General features: G+C 42.8%; 1 protein-coding gene across 12 annotated transcripts in view; it reads left to right on the top strand.

Annotated features, from left to right (window-relative positions):
- TLN2 (talin 2) overlaps positions 1 to 24,443 on the top strand; it is a 498,466-nt gene that overhangs the window by 265,791 nt on the left and 208,232 nt on the right. For 10 of the 12 annotated variants that reach the window (XM_060417828.1, XM_060417827.1, XM_027971770.2 and 7 more), the window contains 2 exons: positions 20,603 to 20,774; positions 23,075 to 23,172. In XM_060417828.1, coding sequence (XP_060273811.1) covers positions 20,639 to 20,774; positions 23,075 to 23,172 — 234 coding nt within the window. In that variant the 5' untranslated portion in view covers positions 20,603 to 20,638. Of the gene's footprint in view, positions 1 to 3,613; positions 3,661 to 20,602; positions 20,775 to 23,074; positions 23,173 to 24,443 lie in introns of all 12 variants that reach the window. The other 2 variants (XM_042252368.1, XM_060417825.1) reach the window with 1 other exon arrangement.

Here is a 24,443-nt window from a genome sequence, read left to right as displayed (position 1 = left end):
CCACCACTAGGGCAGGGGGCAGAGAATGAAGAGAGTTTTTCACAGTCAACTTTATACATGCCTTTCAAGTGTGTACATGGGAAAACTCAAAAGGATTTTTCATTATAATTTTTTTTTCTGAGGCATTGAAATATTTAGCCAACCCCTTCTCACTCAAGATAGTAACAATCAGGGGAAGCTTGGATTATAATTATGCTCCCCCAAAACAAAATACATAGATAAGTTTGACTAACAATTTCCCATGTGTCCCCCAGCTTTCTTCCCATCAGCTTCCCATCCCTTTCTGGTTCTGGTCCCTCTGGCTTCCCTAATGTGTCCTTTCTCCCAGCCCTTGCTTCAGTCCTTCCTGGATTGTCATTCTGTTGTGCCTGGTCCAGCAGCCACCATAAACGGTAGAGACCGTCAGAGCAGCCCCGAGCCCAACCCCAGTAGGTGCTTACCTGCCTTTCATGAGGAAGGTAGAAGCCTGAGAAGGAGCTTGAAGCAAAGCCATGCTTCTTTGCTTGGAAGGCCCTTGAGCATGCTTTCTGCATTTTGAAAATCTTGAAAGCAGGCAGGTGAGCACAGGGAAAGCCTAGCTCTTTCACTTGGTTTGAGTTCCTGCAGCTCAGTGTGGAGAAGGTGGTTATGCTTTTTGATCAGAGCTAAGTCTTTCGTGACCAGAAAGTGGAAGGTTGATTATTACAAATGTATGTAGTTTAGAGAGTACATAAAATCTTTCTGAAACATGGAGCCATGGAGTTTTAAAATCAGAACCAAAGTCTACAAGCAGTAAATGCTGGAGAGGGTGTGGAGAAAAGGGAACCCTCTTACACTGTTGGTGGGAATGCAAACTAGTACAGCCACTATGGAGAACAGTGTGGAGATTCCTTAAAAAACTGGAAATAGAACTGCCTTATGACCCAGCAATCCCACTGCTGGGCATACACACCAAGGAAACCAGAGTTGAAAGAGACACGTGTACCCCAGTGTTCATTGCAGCACTGTTTATAATAGCCAGGACATGGAAGCAACCTAGATGTCCATCACCAGATGAATGGATAAGAAAGCTGTGGTACATATACACAATGGAGTATTACTCAGCCATTGAGAAGAATACATTTGAATCAGTTCTAATGAGGTGGATGAAACTGGAGCCTATTATACAGAGTGAAGTAAGCCAGAAAGAAAAACACCAATACAGTATACTAATGCATATATATGGAATTTAAAAAGATGGTAACGATAACCCTGTATGTGAGTCAGCAAGAGAGACAGATGTATAGAACAGTGTTTTGGACTCTGCGGAAGAGGGAGAGGGTGGGATGATTTGGGAGAATGGCATTGACACATGTATAATATCATATAGGAAATGAATCGAATCACCAGTCCAGGTTCGAAGCAGGATACAGGATGCTTGGGGCTGGTGCACTGGGATGACCCAGAGGGATGGTATGGGGAGGGAGTTGGGATGGGGGTTCAGGATGGGGAACACGTGTACACCTGTGGCGGATTCATGTTGATGTATGGCAAAACCAATACAATATTGTAAAGTAATCAGCCTCCAATTAAAATAAATAAATTTAAATTAAAAAAAAATAAAATCAGAACCAATCCAGAGAAAGTTGAGATCCACTGAAATAATAGAGCAGACTGGAGCAGGACTCCTATGTCTGGGCCCCTTAAGACTGTCTTTGATGAAGGGCCCAGAGTTAAAGGCTGCAGTCCCTTGAGGACTTGATGATAAACAATGAGACTCTATGTGAATTTTCAAGAAGGCTTGTTCAGTGAATTCACTGTGTGTCAGGATACCTTCTGTAACACAAATAACCATCTATCATTCTTTTTAAGTGTGAGAGTTTGATAGTATTTTAATAGTCATATTTTTATATATGAAATGTTGGTAATGATACAGCCTGTCAGTTGCAGCTGCATTGGGAGCCATGGTGATGTAAGGCCATGAGGATAACAATGGATGCGCCATTGGGCCACCAGTAACACACAGTAGTCACATAAGTGCTGATGAGAAGTTGTTTTCTCCCCTCCTCATAGCTTTTGAGACAACCCCAGCAGCTATTTTTAGGCCTTTAATCATTATGTGTGTGTTAGTTGCTCAGTTGTATCCACCTCTTTGCAACCCCATGGAGTGTAGTCCACCCAGCTCCTCTGTCCATGGGGATTCTCTAGGCAAGAAGACTGGAGTGGGTTGCCATTTCCTTCTTCAGGGGATCTTCCCAACCCAGAGACCCAGCTCGGGCCTCCTGCATTAACAGGTGGATTCTTTATCTCTGAGCTACCAGGGAAACCCAGACCATTCAAAGAGGACACAGTGTCCTGCTGAGGACTTGTGCCACTCTGTGGGGCAGTGCTGTGTGGGTGGTCAGTTCTTGCCTGCCTATGCTATAGGCCATTCCCATTCTAACTGAACCACCCCCAGTTAAATTTCGCCTGCCAAGGACCCAGACTAATCTTAGAGCTCTTCAGGAGCCTCAGGGACTCACAACCACTGAGAGCCCTTACTTCATCCTACAATTACTTAAACACTGAGAGGACTTTGCTGATCAGAGTGACAGCAGTTCTTATTCGAGACTCATCACCCTGCATTGCTTGTTGGGACTCTCTTTGTCCATGGAGGAGCGTCTGGACTAGTAAATGGCGCTCAATGAGTCTATGTGGGTGAAGAAGTGGATGAATGCTTCTTTAAGGATCGAGCCTATTGTACACCATTCAGTTGCAGTAGTTGGCTTCCTGCCATAGTGAGAAGCAGATCCAGGGCTGAAACTTGGTTGTCTCTCTCTTGAAATTAGTTCTATGTAAGATTTAAGGACTAGAGTACCCATGATGCCACCCTGCCTTGTCAAAAAATTTTCTACATCTGAAACCTATCTGAGTCATAAAATTATCCCACTGACTACCTTTTAGGTAAGGGGGAGAAAGAATCATTCAAACAAGGTGTAGTACGTTAATTCTTATTGAGGAGCCATTACCCTTCCTACCCTGTCCACCAGCCAAATAACTATCAATTATTTGTCTTTGTGTCTCTTTTAGGAGGTGGAATAACTTAGAATTCCACATTTTTTGTTTTTATCGAGACAGCATATTAGGTATTAATAAAAATGGTAGCAGCTAATACTGTGGTTAGACTTTTCCAACAACAAGATCTTTATTATTTTAAGTGAGTTTTGTGTGAACTGAGACTCAGTGTGCCTTTTAACTCTGGAGTCACAAGTTCACACAGGCCCGAAATGGTGGTACTGCCATCAAAACCCATGTGTTCTAACTCCAAGACCAAATTTGTTTTCTCCATAACATGGTTTCTCTCAATATTAGTCAAGACAGTGGAGGGGATATGCTTGAATTTGGCTGAAAGATGGTTATTTTAAATCTGAAGGAACTGGCCCAATTTTTTAACAGACCTATAAATTCTTTCTGATGCTTGTTCCTTTGTGATGAAAAGGAAATCATATGGAGGGATTGCATCCGACTATTTATCAAATAGTTCTGAAAGTCTGCCCAGTGCTGTGGATAACAAGTAATTATGGGCCCTCCAGGAGCTCATCATTGTGTGTGAAGAGTAGGCTCAGAAACAGTGATTCAGTGTTCAGTCTTTATGAAATATCTACTTATCTCCCAGGGTCTGTGCTGGGGCCTGGAGGCATGGTGGTCACGAAGTCCTGGGAGGTGAGTACAGTCTGAGAGAAGAGTAGGAGGGGGTGACAAGCTGACTCTTGAAGGAAGAGTCGAATTTCCTCTGGGGTTAAAGGGTAGCTTCTCCTAACACCATCTGGAGGGCTATTTTTCTTTCTCATCTACTCAAATCCTCTCCCTCATCTACTCAGATTCCGTCCTTTGCTCAAGGCTAAGTTCACATCTCACCCTCAGCCTAACAGGATTCTCAGCTGGCTCTTCCCAGAGTCCCATCTTCATCCTGTGGACACTTCTGGTCCACTTGTCATTCGTCTCCCTTTTTCTAGAATTCCCTGGTTACCTCACAGAGGAGTCCTCTCTCTGGTTGTGGGTCATATGTGCCCCCTGAGCAGTTAAGCCCACTAAATACAGGTCCAGCTGTGTTTCATCCCATTTTTCCCTGAAGCACTCAGCACAGTGTCTTATACATTATAAGTGATTGGTAACTAGTAACTGATTGACCAGTTAATCAGCCTTCTATGATGCTTTCACCCTAGCCTTGGCATCTGACTTTTACTGTGTCTATGAGTTACTTGTGCCTTTGACAGTTAGTTCTACAACTTAAGGTAGTTGTGTTGAACATGGCAGAGAGATTCCGGCAGAATTTTGTGAAAATAACTCAATTGAGGGATGGACTATTTAATGGAATTGCCTGACATAAAAAGGCCTGGGGAGCTTTCTGTCTCTTTGTACAGTGGATGGGATGATCTTAGAAGGAAGAGAGCCATTCCCTTTCATCAAGATTAGAGTAATTGAAAGTGTTGTTTTGTTGTAGTTGAATTTATTTAAATTCATGAAAAAGTGTATAACTAAAGGAGAAAAAAAAATCACACTCAGAAAATATAATTTTATCACTCCAATAAAACACATAGTTTCTCCCATATTTTCCTCTAAGAATTCCAAGTTCTTCTAGTCTTCAATCATACTGTCCTTTCCACATTACAGTCTAGATGTGTTGGGTGGTATTATAGCAAGGCCTTGGAGGTAGGGGTATCCAGGTTAGAGCCCCTACCCCTCCTGTCGCCCCATCCCCTGCCATCACTTGCTACTCTTGTGACTTTACACAGAATATATGCATATCCATGTGCCTCTGCAGACGGCAGGAGCTGCATCCATGCCTTCCTTTGTTGTTCTTGTTTAGTTACTAAGTTCTGTCCGACTCTTTTGCAGCCCCATGGACTGTAGCCAGCCAGCCTCCTCTGTCCATGGGATTTTCTAAACAAGAATACTGGAATGGGTTTCCATTTCCTTCTCTAGAGAATCTTCCCGACCCAGGGATCAAACCTGCATCTCCTGCACTGGCAAGTGAGTTCTTTACCACTGAGACACCAGGAAAGCCTCTGCCTACCTGTACATGTTCATAAAGAAAACATGCATTTACTACATGTTAGTCAGTTTGTGTCAAAATTATACTAATTTCCTTTATTTAGGAAAATGGTACTAGTTGAAATCTGAATTGAACCATAATTCTGAGTGTGTAAGTTTGCTGAATCGGCTGTAACAAAGAAGCCGCAACTCGGTGGCTTAAGCAGCAGAAATTGACGCTTCACTATTCCGGAAACTGGAAGTGCGAGATCAAGATGTCATTGTGAGGGCTAGAGAGGAAGGGTCTTGTCCAGGCCTCTCTCCATGGCTTGTAGATGCCCGTCTCCCTGCATCTATTCACATTAGCTTCCCTCTGTCCATGTCTCTGTGTTCAGATTTTCCCTCTTTATAAGCATACCTGTTATTTTGGATTAGGGCCTGCTCTAACAGCCTCATTTTAACCTGAATTATATCTATAACTACCCCATCTCCAAATAAAGGCATATTCTGAGATTCTTAGGATCAGAACTTTAACATACGAGTTTTAGGAACAGGGAGAGGTGGGAACACAATTCAACCCATAAATATATGTTAGGTATTGTGTTGGAGGACAGGATGAGTATCAGTTTTATAAGCCAATACTGATAGATGACAGAATTTGTATCATAATTCCTGTTGATGAGGCACTCTCGCTTTCAAAGCCAGAAAACACTTCAGTCCTGCCATTTCTTTAGAGAACCTTAGCCTTGGTTTCCCTCTCTCTTGACTGGTTTCTGTATTTTCTTCTGTTGTTTATCCTCCTTTAGCTTAAGTTTTGTATATGTTCTCAGAATTATTTTCCAAATAGTCTAGGTTATGGAGAACTATAACACTATCTTAAAATCATAATTTAAAATACTATGCTATGCTTACCCATGCTGTCAAGAGTTCATCATTTCATGTCATAACCCCGGGGACATGTTCCTTTCTTTCTCATGCTCTTAATGAAGTAATATTTATGTACACAGACTTAAAATTAGATTTAGTTTTGTCATTTGGAAATGTAATGTAAATGTAAATCTTATCCATCACTCACTGATGTAATTGGCAAGACTTTTGATTTGGCCTTATTTTATTAAGTATAGGAAAATGGTGCTCCATCATAGTGCTTCAGTTTTGTTAATATCTTTCTTGTAATTCTGATTCTGTCTACTGGATGGTTTTAGAAATCTGGGCTTACAGAAAGCAGAACATTGATATTGACCATGCATATCCATGCTGTTTTCTTTAGTAAAGTCTTAATTATTTCTTTTGTCTGTTATTTCCACTGTTCACAATATATTTTTAAATGTATGTTAAGCATCCATCTTTCCTCCGCCTCTTTTCTGTAAAACTAGTTTATTGCCCATGCCAGCTGTTTTTCCCCCATTCATGCCTCTTGTCTACTTTGTCCTTTGATAGAGTCCTTTGCACCCTGAGCCCTTGCTAGCAGAATCATTCTGTGCGATGGACTGCACCATAAAAATCTAAATTGATTTCTGGCTTTTCCTGTTGTTAATGCATATTCACTTAGCTAATCCATAAATCAAATCACTAATATCTGTACATTCAGATTTCATTTTTCCTTCTTACCTTAACATCTTCTGGGTTGCTTTTTAAAAACATTGATGATTCCTTTAAAGAAAAACCTAGCCTAAGAAAATCTGAAATAAAAAACAAGAGTTTTTAAATAGAAAAATATTTTCACAGCCTTATTCATAATAGCAAAAACAGGTACACAAAAATGAAGATAGAGCAAAGTAAATCAGGATGCCTTGCATTGCAGTGTTACACATCTATTTAAACAGTGTTCCTAAAAACTTTGCAATACTGTGGAAAATGATGATTGTATAATTGAAATGGGGGGAGCGCTGGAATGCAGAATTCCAACCTACATAAAATTATGCGTAAACAAAGAAAGGAGGTGTGTCAAAATGTTAGCAGTGCTCATCTTTGGGTAAGGCAGAGCTGGCAGAAAGTCTAGATTCAACCTCCCCTTGCACCTCTGTGAGCCTGTTGCTTAGGAGACATAGCCTCTTAAGCCTGATTTTCCAGGGTAAATAAGGACTCTCTCATTGACTAAGTCAGGTGCTTAGTTCAGTGTATGACATGTAATACTACAACCAGTAAAAATCCAGTTGTTAGTAAAAAACAAAACACACAGCTCATGCATTGTACCACTCTTCTAACACACGCACTGCATTTATTTTTCCCTGTTTCTTTCTGTTTTAAAAGCACACAGTTGGAGGCAGAGCCCTCAGCAGTGGCCTCTGTCAAGCCACGTAACCACTGTGTCCTGGTTGTCTTCCCTGGGTGAAGCCTAAATTCCTTAGCTTGGGGTCACAGCAAAGATTCAATGACTATGAAAAGGGCTTGGAACCAGTGCCAGACACATAATTGCTTCTATGTTCCTTGCTATTCTCTTTGATTTAAGAAATTTAAAAAATAAATGAAGGCAAGGGATTCAGAAGAATGGGAAAGTTAGAGCAAAGATTTATGTATTTTGTAGAGAGCTGAGCTGAATGACGTCTCAGGCTGAGATTTGGGATACCACAGACTATATTAAGTGTAACTGAAACATTGCAATTCTTAGTTATAAAACAAGGGTGATCTTGGAATGAATAACCATAGAAAATGGAGATCCTTTGGAAAATCTAGTCTCATGAGTAAATGCTGAGATTGGCACTCTGATAATATGCTGATGGACTTTGACTCTCCAGAAATGTACATTTTAGTCACATCCTTGGTTTGTTTCCATTCTCCACATAAGTGCCAGATTTTAAAGTCTGGGCTCTAACACAAATGCACTGCTGATTTATGGTTAATGGATTAACATAAAGAAATAGAAATAATATGTTTTTAATACTCCTTTTTCTTCAGAATCCATCCTTGCCAAAACCACGCACTATTACCTTTTTGAATGATGGATGATGCTGGGGGTTTGTGGCCAGGAATTCGCTGGTCTGAGGTCATCGGTGAAAACCCTGTCAGTGAAAGAAACTGGAGCAGGAAGTGGGAGATTTTCCTCCGTGTCTTAAGTGAACCAAGCATGATGGGCTGTGCTGCCACTTCACACCTGAAGGGCACACTTGGCAGCTGCCGGCAGTCAGGTGTATGCTGTTTTAGCGTTAAATTCCGCACAAGCTGGAGAAAGATGACCTGAGGGGGAACTTGGTGCAGTTCCCTTCATACATTGTTCCAGGTTCAGTCAGAAACACACTGAATATGTATTTTTTCCATATCGTTGTAGAACAAACCCCTCTCCTTTTTTCCTCCCAAGTGAAAGCTAGTCTATCTGTACCCATGCCAGTGGTGTGTACCTTTAGTTACAAAGCTTGTGTTTATCAACATCAGCAGTAGCCTCAAGAATCCCTTTCTTAGGATTTTACAGGCTTATCACTAGGGTCAGAAGAAAGAATAGGATGTGTTTATTCCCAGTTAGCCAAATAAATAGTAAATAATTCATAGTTCTCCTGGTCTTGACCTTCACTTTTGTTTTTCTTCTATTTTTTTTTTTTCTTAGACCTGACCTTTCATTTCTCTGTCCTATTTCTGTAAACAGCTTCAGATCATTTGTATGAGTTAGGATATAAAAGAATTCAAAATCAGAGTTAAATGTGGAGCCTTATAGGGACTTCCCTGGTGGTCTGGTGGGTAAGACTCTGAGCTGTCAATGCAGGGGGCCTGGGTTTGATCCCTGGTCGGGGAACTAGATTCCACATGCCACAACTAACAAGTTCTCGTGCTGCAACTAAAGCTCCTGTGTGCTGCAACTGAGACCCTGTGCAGCCAGATAAATACAGAGAAGTATTTTGTTTAAATGTCGAGCTTTCTTCCTTACTTGTCTTGGTGAGCATAGGTGGACTAGTGGAATTCCTGGAGAACCAGCACTGCCTTCTTAGCAGTTTGATGGGAGACAGCAGTATATGCCACACACAGGCCAGGAATTCACTACCCTCCCAGATCCTCTGTCTCCATGCTGTGAAAGGCAAAGCGACACCAAACTTGTTTTCCTTTGTAACCTGTTGAGCACATCAAGTGAAAAGACACCTGTGAAAGTGCCATTGACTGCTCCATGCCAAATGGACACAAGGCGTAGCATCTCATGGTTGATCCAGTGCAGATACCCCCCCAAGAGGGCTACAGATGAGAATTCTGAGAGCCTAGGAGAGGAGAGGGTTTCTGCCAACTGGAAAGACTATAGTTTCTAGTTTCTGGAAAGACTAGTTTCTAAAAACAAAGCTTTTTATTTTTTAAAAAAGATTTATTTCTTTGGCTGTGTCCGGTCTTAGTTGTATCACGCGAGATCTTTCACTGCAGTGCACGGATTCTCTAGTAGTGGTGTGCAGGCTTCAGTAGTAGTTGTGGCGCATAGTGCCTTGTACGGGCTTAGTTGCCCCTCTGCATGTGGCATCTTAGTTCCCCAACCAAGGATCGAACCCATGTCCCCTGAATTGCAAGACGAATTCTTAAGCACTGGACCACCAAGGAAGTCCCCTCAAAGCCAAGCTTGATGCTGGTGAATAACCAGGAAGAATGGAGAAGCGTGGTGGTGCACGTTTAGACAGATGTTTGCTGCAAGGTGAAAAGAATCAAGTTATGCAGGGATTGAAAATACATTTGTTCCGTTAAAATGAAGGGTTCTTACAATGTGAGTAGGGGGTGCAGATGGGTGAATGAGGGGCCCAGACCTTTGAGCTAAGCAGGTTGAGCCTGATTACTCATATAGTTCAAAATGTTGTATGTATTAAAAATGGCCTCTAAGCAAATTACAACTCTGTGAACATGTAGGTGTCTGTTTTCCTTCCTTTTAGCAGCTCTTCCTGTGCTTCTCTGCTCGTTGACCTTTTTCAACAGTGTCAGGTTCTGGATTGATTTGCACCAACCTATCCCTCCCTCCTCAGAATTTCCTGGTAATTAGGCATCCTCTTTAATAATGAGCAGCTCTCATCTCATTTACTTGAGAGGTTCTGAAATGTAGCTTTTTAATACAGTGATAAATGTAGGTGTCTGCTTTTACAGCAAACTTTAGCTGGACACAAATCATTATGACCAACTATGTACTTAATGATGGAGTTTCAGGTGCCAGTGCCAGGAGCCATCTGGGAATTGGAGGGTAAGTTGAAGGGATCCTCGGAGGATTCTGACCATACCACGTACATAACCAGCTCTGTTCATTGTGGTAAAGGGGAGCTCTGCTTTGTGCTTTGCTACCAATGTGACCTTGAGAAAATCTGTTGGTCTCAAGATTATAGTTTCTTCATCTAAACATGGAAAATAATCTCAAAGATTTTTTCTCATCCTTCTGAATTTTCCATTGTAGGCATTCTTTGGTTCTCTTGGTGAAATTAAAAATGCTGACTTGTATCTCCAACAGTGCTTTAAATAAACAGGTATTGAGCCTTCCTTTCTGGCAAGTACCTGAGAAGGGATCCCCAGGGATCTTCCAGTTGTTCCCAACTGATGTGGATTTGGTTCTTTCTTTGTTTCTCATTTTCTGAAACGGAGAACTTCATCTTGTGAGCCATGGAGGTTGAGTTTCTGTGGTCAGTGTAAACATTTGTGGATGAGTAGGAATATTTGGGTCTGTTGGATGTTTGCCCTCTGTTCATCCTTGAGTCATGCTGTCAGTGTGAATAATTCCTAATGACTAATTTAGAAAAAAAACATCTGTCTTTCCATGGTGTACCTATTAATTCCACAAACATTTATCAAACATACTTGTGGGTACTGTGCTATGACCTTAAGAGTCATAGGTGGCCATAATGATATAGACACTTGTGTGCCTGGCAGGCTCACTATATGGGGTCTGAATGTTCAAGGCAAGCCCTAAGGTACCTAACAGCCCAGGAGAACAGGTGAAATACAAGACCCTGGCTTTTGCTTTGGAGGCACCTCTGGGTAGCTGCGACTACCCAGATGGGTTCTTACTTGTCAGATGAGCTTTCCTCCTTCCTCCTTTGCAGGAGGAGGAGGAGGTGAGGGGTGGAGAGAAGGGGAAGCTGTTTCCAGGGCATTTCTTTGAGAGCAGAACCGTTCACAGGAGATATAAACACAGATGAGTGATAGCTTTTGTATAGACCCACATTTTATGCTGACATTCTCGGTTATGTGATGCATGCTGTTACTAAACAGAATTGTATTTTGCCTGCTGAGAGAGGAGCAGACCCACAGAGTGGGTGAGGTGCAGCAATCATAATTGGGTACAGCAGTCCTCCAGTGGGTCAAAATGGAGTCAGTGGCTGGAGGAAGAGGCTGGGATTGGTTAGCTCATACTCTTTTTCATATCCAGGACTCCACTGAGGCGTGGTGGCCTGGCCTTGTGGTCCTGCCAGCTGACTGCCACCCCTCTACTGTCTAGCAGGGTGCAGAGCCAAAGGCACCTCATATAGATCACTCTGGGCAGAGGACATTGACGAGCCCTAGGACATGGGCCTACTGTGATGCCAACCCTGCTCCAGAGGGTGAGATTCTTTTCCCTTTGGGCTCTTGATATGAGGGAATTCAACCAACACCCAAGAGCAACAGTCCAGGTACTAGCAGTTATCTGATGCACAAAAATGTTCAACATCACAGCTCATCCCAGGATAGTTCTACATTTCAAAAAATCATGTTGTATGATTTGAATAAAGATGAACAAGTTTGCTAGACAGTAAGTTCTAACTAGGCAGGAATTATATCTGTCTTTGCTTCCCTAATGCCTGTAAAAGTATTATTAGTTCAGTTCAGTTCAGTCGCTCAGTCGTGTCCAACTCTTTGCCACCCCATGAATCGGAGCATGCCAGGCCTCCCTGTCCATCACTAACTCCTGGAGTTCACTCAGACCCATGTCCATTGAGTCAGTGATGCCATCCAGCCATCTCATCCTCGGTCGCCCCCTTCTCCTCCTGCCCCCAATCCCTCCCAGCATCAAAATCTTTTCCAATGAGTCAGCTCTTCACATGAGGTGGCCAAAGTACTGGAGTTTCAGCTTTAGCATCATTCCTTACAAAGAAATCCCAGGGCTGATCTTCAGAATGGACTGGTTGGATCTCCTTGCAGACCAAGGGACTCTCAAGAGTCTTCTCCAACACCGCAGTTCAAAAGCATCAATTCTTCGGCGCTCAGCCTTCTTCACAGTCCAACCCTCACATCCATACATGACCACAGGAAAAACCATAGCCTCGACTAGACGGTTGGTGCAAATGTAGTTGTGGTTTCGGATCGTGACTTTTAAATCATCATAACTAGGCTCAGATACATCTTTATTAATCAAAATAGTAAGTTGTCTCTGCTGCCCTAAATCCTGTTTTGAACTCAAATAAGAGAATTGCTCGAACCATTACAGTCAACAAATTTTTGCCAATGAGAAATAAGTTTGTTTATTCCTATAGCATAAAAATTCATTTTTCAGGATTCATTGAACTCTTGGAAAGCATTTTCTGCCTCCTGCTGGTGGTGAAAGCATTTTCCCTACAAAAAGTTGTCAAGATGCTTGCAGAAGTGGGCAAGAAGTCAGGTGAATATGGCAAATGAGGCAAAACTTTGTAGCCCAGTTCTTTCAGCCTTTGAAGCGTTGGTTGTGTGGTGTGCAGTTGGGCATTGTCCTGGAGAAGCACTGGGCCCTTTCTCTTGACCAGTGCTTGCTGGAGGTGTTGCAGCTTCTGGTAGATCTCATCGATTTGCTGAGCTTGCTTCTCAGATGTGAGAGTTTCACCAGGATTCAGAAAGCAGTAGTGGATCCAATTGGCAGCAGATGACCAAATAGTGACCATGACCTTTTTTTTTTTTTTTTTGGTGCAAGTTTGGCAAGTGCTTTGGAGTTTCTTCTTGGTCCAGCCACTGAGCGCGTCATCACTGCTTGTTGTGTAAAATCCACTTTTCTTTGCACATTGCAATCCAATAGAGAAATGGCGCATTGTTATTGTGTAGAATAAGAGAGGATGACACTTCAAAAGGGCGATTTTTTTGATTTGCAGTCGGCTCGTGAGGCACCCACTTATCAAGCTTCTTCATCTCTCTCGTTTGCTTCAAATGCCGAATGACCTGTAGAATGGTTGACGTTGAGTTCTTCAACAGCTTTCCATGTAGTAGTGAGAGGATCATCTTCGATGATGGCTCTCAGTTGGTCATTATCAACTTCCAGTGGCTGGCCACTGCACTCTTCACCTCCAGTGCTCTCCTCTCCTTTGCAAAACTTCTTGAACCACCACCACTGCCCTGTGTGTTCATTAGCAGTTCCTGGGCCAATTGGGTTGTGGTAAGTTGTCTCCGCTGCTCTAAATCCTATTTTGAACTCAAATAAGAAAATTGCTTGAATTTACTTTCTGCCTAACATCTTTTTCCTAGTCTAAGATAAATATAATATACACAGCAGCTAATAAGTCATTAGCAAAAAAGCATAAAGTGAGAAATACACATTAAAATGATGTATAACATAACCACATTTATTTATGAGTGTATTTCAGTATCAAACAGCAAAGGTCACCAATGTAAAACCGTGATTACTTTTGCACCAACATCATAATATCTAGTGTATGATAGATGCAAACTAAACAATTAACTGACGTTTGCAGCTTAGGCCATGGCTGAACATAGTGTGCTGCTTCCAGTGTTTTCCCAACTACCATGACTAATAAATAATAACAACAAACCTTGATCCAGTACTTTCTGTGTGCCTTGGACATGTATGAACTTCTTTAGTTCTCTAGCCATCTTAGAGGTAACTTTATTATTGTCTCCTAGTTCAGAGAGAAGACTGAGGCAGCTGGCGCTTAAATGACCAGCTCAGGGTGGCAGCTGGTAAGGCAGGGGTAGGGGGCAGTGGGAGCACTTCGTGGCCTTCACTTACCAGGGCAGAGATCCAAGACCCGGGTGATTGCTCATCTTGACCAATAGTGGGTGTGCTTTCAGAGAGGAGGAGGTCTGGCTGAGTCAGGCTTGTTTGTCCCAGGGTGTACTGGAGCTAGCCTCAAGCCAGCACCGCTGCCATCACGCTGGGCTGTTTACAGCTCTCTGGGACTGAAAAGTGTTTACTTTAAAAGGAGAGAGTGTCTGTGCTTCCCCACTGGTTCCATTGGCTCATCTTCCACAATGGATGGCACAGAAAGGTTTCTGTCTTGGTCCAGGCAACCTTCACACACACAGTCAGGGCCAGAATGGTCAGAATGAGAAGAGATGATGCAAAGGAGAGAAATGACTGTTTTATGCCTTTATACCCTGTCTTTTTTTTTTTTTTTGGCTTCACCACGAAGCTTGCAGGATCTTAGTTCTCCTACCAGGGCCCACGGCATTGAAAGCACCAAGTCCTCCTAACCACTGGACTGCCAGGAATTCCTATACTTGTGTTTTAGCAAAAAATAGATGAACTCAAGGTCCAGTTTTATAGCAGACATTCCACCTCGGGCAGAAGAAGAACACAGATAGGAACATAAAATAGAGGTGACTCAGACGCTAGCAGGACTGAAAGAAATAGCGCACATGTTCAGTTCTCTGTCTTCCTGAAGCCAAATGAGAAGCAGCAGCCTGGTCGTGTCTCCTAGACTCCCATCCTGGAGGGCCAGGAATTAGCAGGAGGGCTAAGAATACAGAGAAGTGGACAGGAGGGTCAGATGTTGTCAGAGTCAGTGCTGCACTGACCTGAAAACATCACAGTGGAGAGGGAAAGTCACGTTTTATCACGTGTGATCAGAGCTGCCTAAATTTCTTTGGGCTTGAGTGGATCTAGAGAGTCTTCTCAGGGGTGTTGAATACATACCCATCTTTTGCTCGCATCTCTAGGCTGCTTTATACTTTAAGCCTACTTTCTTTTTGTTGTAAGTCAGGACACTTTATTCCAACAGCCGTCCATTCTGCACGTCTGTCATGTTGAGAGTAGGGCTAGGAACATCTCACTGCTGTGCTCCTGGTGGAATGGTGGTTAAATCTCTAGGCACTTTGGCTTCAAAACTTCACTGAGGGTTTTCTGTGTGGGGGATCCTCTTGGGTGTTAGTAGTAAGTATGTCCTTATACAGAATTTCGTCATTTGTAAAGCATTTTATATACATAATTTACATTAAAAAATATTCCCATGTAGGAAATTGTCTGTCTTGTTTCATGCTTTCATGGTTGGGAACACTGAGTCATAATAAAAGGGAGAGCCAAGACTAGTAGAAGAAATTTGAGCCCTTTAGTTTTCAACCACTGTGCACAGCTCTTTCAGGGTGACTAATTGGATTTTTTTGTATTTTTGTGTAATGTGTCCCCATGTAGTGAAACTGATGGTTTTTGCAGTGATTGTTTTGAGAGGGTAGAAAAGTTGAACATGGATCAAGTAATGAATCTGGTGTCCCTTATTCTGTTGAACATCTGTCCTGAACTAAGGAGGGTGGCCTCCATCATGAGATATCAGGATAAGGAGATGGGGAGGAGTTAGCTGAGCATCACATGTCTGCTGGCTCCTTTCATGGGAGTTGGTCACTTCCTGCTCTCTGGAAAGGCGAGAGAGAAGGTCCAAGGTATCGACGGGCTGGGATTGACCCTGGACCACTTGCTCCCATCCAGCACCCTTTGCTTGAACCAAGGCTTACCTAATCCTACTCTCTCCTCTCACACACATGCACGCTGCAGTGTGTGTGGTCAGGCACCTGTCTCCAGGAAGGGCACTTAGCTATCCCGGGACTGCCCCTTGGGCTGTAATAAGGGGGCAGCCAGAGCTATATAGATACTCTGTAAAGTTTGCAGCAAGCGTGTGATGAATTGCTTCTGGATAAAAAGCCTTCAAAGCATAAATGAGAGCTACCGCCTGTCCCTCCACGCCTTCCAGCAGGCATCTATACTCTGTGTGCCAGCCCTTCTCATCTGTCTCGTAAAGCTGCTGCTCTGGCCTTTCCCGCTCCTCTTATCTCCTCTTACCTCTGCTGCTAGAGACCTTCAAGCTGTCCAGTTCAGCTGTCCTAGCTCAGTGCCCCTCTTCCTGGACTGTGACTAGCATTTAACCCGGGTGATCGCTCCCTCCTGTGTGACACACCTTTCTCTGTCTGCACTCCCTCTCATACTCCTCCCTCCCCTGCCACTAGGCCTTCTTGTGGTCCAGACCTGAGGTCTGTTTCCTCTCTTGCTCATTGCCTAGATGATCTTTCTAACCCCAAGAATTTGACTATGATGACTTATACCTCCAGTTTTTTTTTTAATGTGTGTGTGTGTGTGTGTGTGTGTGTGTGTGTGTATGTATGTATCTCTCTGTCTAGCTACCTGCCTGTGCCAGCGCTTAGTTGGAGCACGCGGGATCTTCCATCTTTGTTGCCGCATGTGGGATCTTTAGTTGTGGCATTTGAACTCTTGGCTGTGGCTGGGGGATCTAGTTCCCTGACCTGGGATGGAACCTGGGCACCCTCCATGCAGAGTGTGGAGTTTTAGCCACTGGACCACCAGAGAGGTCCCATACCTCCAGTTTTGTATTGGACTCCGCTCTACGTCTCACTGAATACATCCCAAAGAGACTCATTGGTGGCTTTTCACCCCAGCCTGTGCCTTCCAGCACCTTTCTCCTCCTCAGTCAATGGCTTTTTCATTTTCCCAGTTGTTTTGGATAGAGATGTTCCTTCACCGTCAATTTTTTCTTCTTCTCTTCTTGCCTTCTTCTTCCCAGTATTCTGGGCTTCTCTCCCACGTTGCTCGTTGGTTCTGCACCATCTGCCCTAGAACCCCCAGACCTCCGTTTGCCCCTTTCTCCCTGCTGCCCTAGTGTCTTCTTCCTGCTGAGCTCCCATGTGGTCTGTCCTGCTGCTCAGTTCTGCTCTCACCCCATGTCATGGCTCTGTCTTTCTGTGATTGAGTCTTTCTCTGCTTGGCTGCAGAGACCATTCATTTACTCTTCAGAAAATCCAATGATTAGACGGGGAAGAGATGACTCATGCAGGGACACTTATATTGTACTGCTTCCTGTTCTCAGGGAATGAAATATATTAACCATCCCACTCTCTCTGGTGTATTGTATAAACAGCATCCATGATATCATTGAGTTCCACAGTCTTTCCCACCGATTGTTACCACCAGCCATGCTCATGGGGCTTTCCTGGTGGCTCAGACAGTGAAGAATGTGCCTGCAATGTGGGAGACCCAGTTTCAATCCCTGGGTTGGGAAGATCCCCTGGAGAAGGGAGTGGCTACCTACTCCGGTGTTCTTACCTGGGGAATTTCATGGACAGAGGAGCCTAGCAGGCTACAGTCCATGGGTTCCCAAGGAGTCAGACACAGCTGAGGCACTTTCATTTTCATGCTCATGGATCTCAGGTTCAGGAATCCCCATAGCTGTCACCAGCCGCAGGGGAGAAACTAACCCATGGAGTGGTCTGCATCACAGCGGATCTGTCAATTTATCTCTCGAGTTGTTTTTATTGAAGTATAGTTGAAGTACAGTATGATGTTCGTTTCAGCTGTACAGCATAGTGATTCAGTATTTTTGTGGATGATACTCCGTTACAGGTTATGGGATAATGGCCGGAATTCCCTGTGCTATACAGTAGATCTTCCTTGCTTATCTATTTTATACATAGTAGTTTGTATTTGTTAGTCTCACACCCTTAATTTGTCCCTCTCCTTTTCTTTTCCCCTTTGGTAACACATGTTTTCTTTATCCATGAGTCTGATTCTGTTTTGCATATACATTCATTTGTATTATTTTTAAAAATTCCATGTATAAGTGATACCATACATTTTGATTTCCTCAAATTGGAGAGTTGATTCATTAAATATGCCTATAAAAAGAGTTGAGTCGAACTTTACAGGCATACTGCATTTCATAGCACCTTGTTTTACTGTGCTTTACAGATACCACATGTTTTTCTTTTTTTTTTTTATAAATCAAAAGTTTGTGGCAACACTGAGTCAAACAAGTCTATCTCTGTCACCGTTTTTCCAACAGTGTTTGCTCGCTTCATATCTCTGTTTTCCATGTTGGTAATCCTAACAGTATTTCAGGCTTTGTCATTATTATATTTGTGATGTGACTATTATAATTGTTTGGGGGAACTTTGAACTGCACCCATACAGGAGACAGGGAACTTAATTGATATGTGTGTTCTGACTACTCTACTGACCAGCCATCTCTCTCCCTCTCCTCTGACCTCTTCTATTCCCCGAAATACAGCAGTATTGAAATTAGGCCAGTAAATAACCCTACAGTGGCCTCCAAGTGGTCAGATAAATGGAAGAGTCTCACGACTCTCACTTTAAGTCCAAAGCTAGGAATGATTTATTTCGTTAGTGATAAAGGCCAAAACACACCAAAAGCTAGGCCTTTTGTGCCAAACAGTCAAGTTGTAAATGCAGAGGAAAAGTTCTCGAAGGAAATTAGAAGTACTGTAGAGAAATCCTTTGTGAAAGGAAAGGTCAGTCAGTACAGCAAAATTCACTGTCGTTTTAAGCAGTGGCCACAGCCAAACTAATCTTCAGCTCTACTACCCTCATCAGTCAGCATTCATCAACATGACCTTCCACCAGCAAAACAATCACAACTTGCTAACAGCTCAGAGAATGGTTAGCATTTTTTAGCAATAAAATATTTTCTGATAGAGTATATGTATTTTCTTTCCAGACATAATGGTATTGTGCACTTAAGAGACCACATTATTGTATAAACATGACTTTTATATGCACGAGGAAACCAGAAAAATCCATGTGATTCACTCCATTTCAGTATCTCACTTTACTGTGGTGGTCTGAAACCATATCTGCAACATCTCCAAAGGATGCCTGCGTATATGGCTTTGTAAGACCGCAGTATTATAGATGGAAAGCCGTCAGATATTCTGAATAATTCAGTCTAGCCAGTGACCAGACGAGTCAATTAATTTTGTTTAGAGCAGATTGTCAGTGAATACTGTTGTTTGCTAAGAAATATATCTTGATATTTCTCAAGTAAGAAATATTTTCATGTTTTCATGGACAGAATTCATGCAGAAGGTAAGCAGAGGTCAGAATGACTGTACAGTTGGACAGACCAAATGCCTGCTGCATGAGAGTGTGTGTACACCCTGCCCCTGGATACCAGAGCTTCTGTTTAAAAGTGTTCTCCATAGCCAAGTGACCAGAGTTGCTTGATATTAGGAAGCTAGTGGTCACTGAGGCTTGCTGAGAAGCAGATCGAGGCTCCCACCCCAGGCCTGGGCCTGGTCAACCTGTTGTCCTCTCTGCCTGTGGCCACCTTGTTGCATCTTCAGTTCAGTTCAGGGCTTCCATTCTCAGAGGGAGCTGTGGTGCTTACTTCCTATAGATCTTATCTAGTGAAAGATAAGAAAGGAGTGTGAGCTTGCCACTCCTGAAGGTTTGCTATCCATGCCTTTCTAGGATTCTAATAGCTACTCGCTGTGAAGTGCCTTATTTTGGTTGCCAAAATGACAGTGAGCTGGGTAAGTCTGTGGTGGCTCCTCAGGTGCAGAGAAGTGCCTCCCTTTTGCACCCAAGGCCTGCATTGATAGAGACTGGACTGGGCTGGGTGTCAGGGGTAAGTTTGGCCAAGGAATAGAATAGGTAATTGAAATAACCTAGAAGCCATCAACTTGGAAAGTGCATCTAGTGGTTGGATTTAAAATGGCAAAAGAAGGCTTTTGTGAAATAATTCAAACCTAGCCTAAGCACCTATCTATTTTTAAAGCCATTGAACTGGGTAAGAAGTAAAATATCCCAGGCTTTTGTCTGAATGAAAGAACAACTAAATCATCTTTTTCTCTACGTTGAGACCCCTGAAGAGTGTGAAGCCGCCTGGTAGACTGAGTGTTTAAAATATCTCACTCTGGCCTCATTAGTGATGGCTGTGCGTTGGCCTGGCATTGATGTCCGCTCAGGATTATAGTTCTATGAATTATGCAGGGCAGACAGCATAGCTCTCTTGTTGTGGGGAAATGGAAGCAGAGCGGCCAGTTGCTGTCTCCTGGGGATGGGTCTGGGTCTACAAGCCAAGTCTTCTGGTACAGACCTGGTGCGGTTTGGCTGTGAGGAGCACCCCCAGAGGGCAGAGGTGCTCCTTCTCTGTGCCCAGGAGCTGCTGGGGAGGGAGCCCTGTGGTTGAGGGTACTGACAGGTGTCTACAGGAGACCGCAGTGGGTGGTCTGCCTCTCAGCTGAAGGACATTCGCCTGGGAAACTCCTCTCTCCCATGGGAAAACCCAACGGCTTCCCCAGTCCCTCAGACGGTAGAGAATCTGCCTGTAATACAGGAGATGCAGGTTCGATCCCTGGGTCGGGAAGATCCTCTGGAGGAGAACATGGCTACGCACTCCAGTATTCTTGCCTGGAGAATCCCATGAACAGAGGAGCCTGATGGGCTATATACTCCATGGGGTTGGCAAAGAGTTGGACATGACTGACTAAAACTTGGATAAACCCCAAGTAGGGAGCAGCCTGAGGAAGGAGCCTTGGTGAATGCCTATAGTTCCCTCCTTCTGGGAGGCTCTCCTTGCCACGCTGTGGTAACTCCAAGACTGTGTGCTGCTGTCTTATTCTAAATTTTTTTAATTCGTAGTTCTGTCCAAAGCCTTCTCTTTAATTGCCATTTTATTCTTTTTAGATTTTTAAAGCTGAAGCTGATTCAGGGTCTAACTTTTTTTTGGCCAGTTATCATGAATGTCACAGTTTGTCCCTTTGTATTTTCCAGACACTCTAAGTGAGAGTCCTCAAATCTCCTGGGAAAATGGTGGCTCTGTCCTTAAAGATTTGTGTCCGCCACTGCAATGTGGTGAAGACCATGCAGTTTGAGCCATCCACGGCTGTGTACGATGCATGTCGAGTCATTCGAGAAAGGGTGCCCGAGGCGCAAACTGGCCAAGGTAGGTCATGGGTTATTTGCTGGCTGCTTGAAGTGTGTTTGTATGTTTTGCCCTTGGTAGCTAAGGAAACAGAGGCTCTGCATATGTGCACAGGTCAGCTAGCGTATATGTTTCAAATGTAATTCTTATCCTGGACCTTACTCACCTTGTATGTAAAACTTGTAATGACATCATTGTGGTTCTGCCAGTGAATCGGCATCCTCATGATGTCCCTTTCATACTTCAGCAACGCGTTCCGCAGTTTACAAATCACTGTTTGGTATAAAGGCCTGTAGAGTACAGATGAAGTTGCTCTGACAGTTATTGCTTTTGTGTGTCCTGAGCCCTGTTTCACTGTTTCTACTGCCAGCAGCCTGAAGAAGACTGGAACTCCCATCAGGACCCAGGGCAAGCATCATGTTTCAAGTTCTTTGCAGGGGCTTCTCATCTTTATCTCAAACCTTAAAAAGAAAAAAATCGTGATACATGTTTTGTTTAATGTTTGGTTAAACCACTGACCACAGTTAATCTGAGTTTAAACAAGTCAGTCATACAAGTTTATTTTCCATTTCCCTTTGTCTTCTCTCTACATATCCTTCCTTTATTTAGTGTTTGACTGATGCATAAGAAATTGAGGTTACTCCCGAATTCATAAGCCTTTAGTGTGAAAATGGAGTAAAACTTTCCTTAAAAATTGGAATCATAAAAATCAAACAAAGACAGTTATTGTTAGGCATGGGTCTTCTTGAAAAGTTCTGTTACTCACAAAACCACAAATCTTTTGGTCCAAAAGCAATGTCTATATTATTCAAAACACTGTTATTTCTAGATTAACCCACCTACCCCCCCCCAAAAAAAAAAAGAAAATAAAGTTTGCCCGGGTTCCCAAGTTCTGGTTATCCAATCATATCTGATGTTTTTACTTTTCTGTTACTGTTTATTCTCAGACTTTTTTAAACTTTGTTTGAGTTGGATTGCTATAAAGCTCTGGTGAAGATACAAACCTTTATAGATCTTGAAGTTGTTTTTCTAAGAAACAACAGGAGCTCTGGCCCTCATCTGGGTCTCTGAGGTTTCCTTGAATCACATTTAGGAAGAGACAAATCTTGAGACAGGAAGTGATACTGCTTTCCTCCTGCCTTCACCATCTTGTACTTCCTGGGTTCAGTTCAGTTCAGTTCAGTTCAGTTCAGTTCAGTTCAGTCACTCAGTCGTGTCCGACTCTTTGCGACCCCATGAATTGCAGCACGCCAGGCCTCCCTGTCCATCACCAACTCCCAGAGTTCACTCAGACGCACGTCCATCGAGTCAGTGATGCCATCCAGCCATCTCATCCTCTGTCATCCCTTTCTCCTCCTGCCCCCAATCCCTCCCAGCATCAGAGCCTTTTCCAATGAGTCAACTCGTCTCATGAGGTGGCCAAAGTACTGGAGCTTCAGCTTCAGCATCATTCCTTCCAAAGAAATCCCAGGGCTGATCTCCTTCAGAATGGACTGGTTGGATCTCCTTGCAGTCCAAGGGACTCTCAAGAGTCTTCTCCAACTCCACAGTTCAAAAGCATCAATTCTTCGGTGCTCAGCCTTCTTCACAGTCCAACTCTCACATCCATACGTGACCACCGGAAAAATCATAGCCTTGACTAGACGGACCTTAGTTGGCAAAGTAATGTCTCTGCTTTTGAGACAGCAAATGATACCACTTTCCTCCTGCCTCCACCATCTTGTACTTCCTGGGTTAAATTAAGGGATTTCTGTGAAGAACACAAGGTTTAACTCTCCAACTTTACTCATAATTTGATGGTATGGGGAGCAGAGACTTCACCTCATGGGAACTCCATCTTTTATTTTGTAATGCCATGTGGGGGTGATGGAAGGATTATGCCAAGTATAAAGTCTCCATCAGCCCCTCTTTACCTGAGTGGCCTTGGACTTGAGTGATTATTTCCATAGTCTCTCATAAGTTCTTGGCCTGACTTTTAAAGCACATGGTAGGAAACAAAAGCCCAGTTCAGTAACAAGAAATTTAGACTGCTTGTTTTCTGGCATTTCCCTAAATTTTAGACATACCTACTGCCCACTGGTTTTAAGAAATCTGAACCTCATATGTGGGTGCTGGTTTTGCAGCTCAGCTCTTATTCTTCTCTATCTGTTTTAGTCCAGTGGCTGCTCATGTTTGGAGAATGAAGTATTTCTCTGATGAAGGAGACTGCCTCCCCCAGACCCACCTCCCATCCTGCCAAGTCAGCAGATTTAAGGGCCTGGAAGTCAGTGATGGGTTCATCATCACTTTCCCTTTTATTTTTCCTTCTATTTTTCCTCCAGCTTCTGACTATGGGCTATTTCTCTCGGATGAAGACCCCAGGAAAGGAATTTGGCTGGAAGCAGGCAGAACACTGGATTACTACATGTTGAGAAATGGGGTATGCTGTTGATCTTTCTTTGATTTTTCATCACTTTCTTCCTAGGCCTTCCATAGAAGGCAACATGATTATGCTTCAAAGAAAAGGAGAGATTGGAAAATCTGTTTTGATTTCAGAGCATTGTTTAATAGTTTTGATGTAATGTATTTTGTAAAGTCTGTCCAGGTTAGTGATAGGAAATATCAACAGTCCAAATTCTTGAAACTTCACAGAGTAATTAAAGCAGCATGAGGCTATGATTGTAAGCTATGTCGACATTTGTTGGACTTTGGTAGTTATGAAATAGAGCATTTTCCTCTAAGTATGTAGGAAGTTCCCTGGTGACTGGTGATAGAAAGTAAGGATCCAGAGGGAACAAAAAAGTTGTTCATTCTATCTATCAAGCCATCAATCTATCTATCAATCCTAAAGATTGTCAGAGGTTAAATCATAACCAGTGTTTTTGCTTTTATAAAAAGTTCATATTAGCTGTGTTTAATCACTATCAGTAATATTAACAACAGAAATGGTTGTGTTGCGGAAGAAATAAAGAGTGAAAAGTAATGAGCAACAGGAAACCACATTCATTACCATATAATAACACATAATGGAAGATGCCCTGAAAAAATGTACGTTTGTAACTGAATCCCTTTGCTGTATACCTGAAACAAATACAATGTGTACATCAACTACACTTCAGTTTTTTTTAACGTGTTATATCCTGTTCAACTTAACTTCTGAGATATGCTGGGATTTGATGTACAGAATAGACATATCAGATTAGTCAAACTTCTGAGATATACTGGGTTTTGATGTACCGAAGTATCAGATTAGTCAATATTCCATAAATGAGAGTGAAGTATGAGGTGCCAGTTAGTTTTCCTTCCATAGTTCTATTTTTAAGAAGTGTAGTAAAGAGAAATCTCTTATTTAGGCATAACTCTCAAACTTATTACCTTTTTGGTTTTGTCATTATAGTGAAAACCACTTTTACGGTGATACACCATTACATGAAGAATTATGGGGGCGTTATTTATGTCTTTTATGACATATGTATACAAATCGCTTATTACTGTGTAAGAGACCATTGGAGAAGCACAGTCTTTTCAAAAAACAAGTAGGCATTTTCCTTTGCTAATTCTCATTACAGCAGATCATTCTCATCCTTTCAGAAGGACATAGGCTACTTTGACTTTATAGAGGTTAGTTTTCAGTAACTGTGAGCTATAAGTAGTACTTCTGGGGGTGCAATTTTACTATCAGATTTTAAAGAAATCTTTATGTAAGCAGTT

This window comes from Ovis aries, chromosome 7 (assembly GCF_016772045.2).
Source record: "Ovis aries strain OAR_USU_Benz2616 breed Rambouillet chromosome 7, ARS-UI_Ramb_v3.0, whole genome shotgun sequence".
Taxonomy (NCBI): domain Eukaryota; kingdom Metazoa; phylum Chordata; class Mammalia; order Artiodactyla; family Bovidae; genus Ovis; species Ovis aries.
The sequence above is the reverse complement of the archived record's forward strand: the minus strand, read 5'-3'. Positions and strand labels throughout refer to the sequence as shown.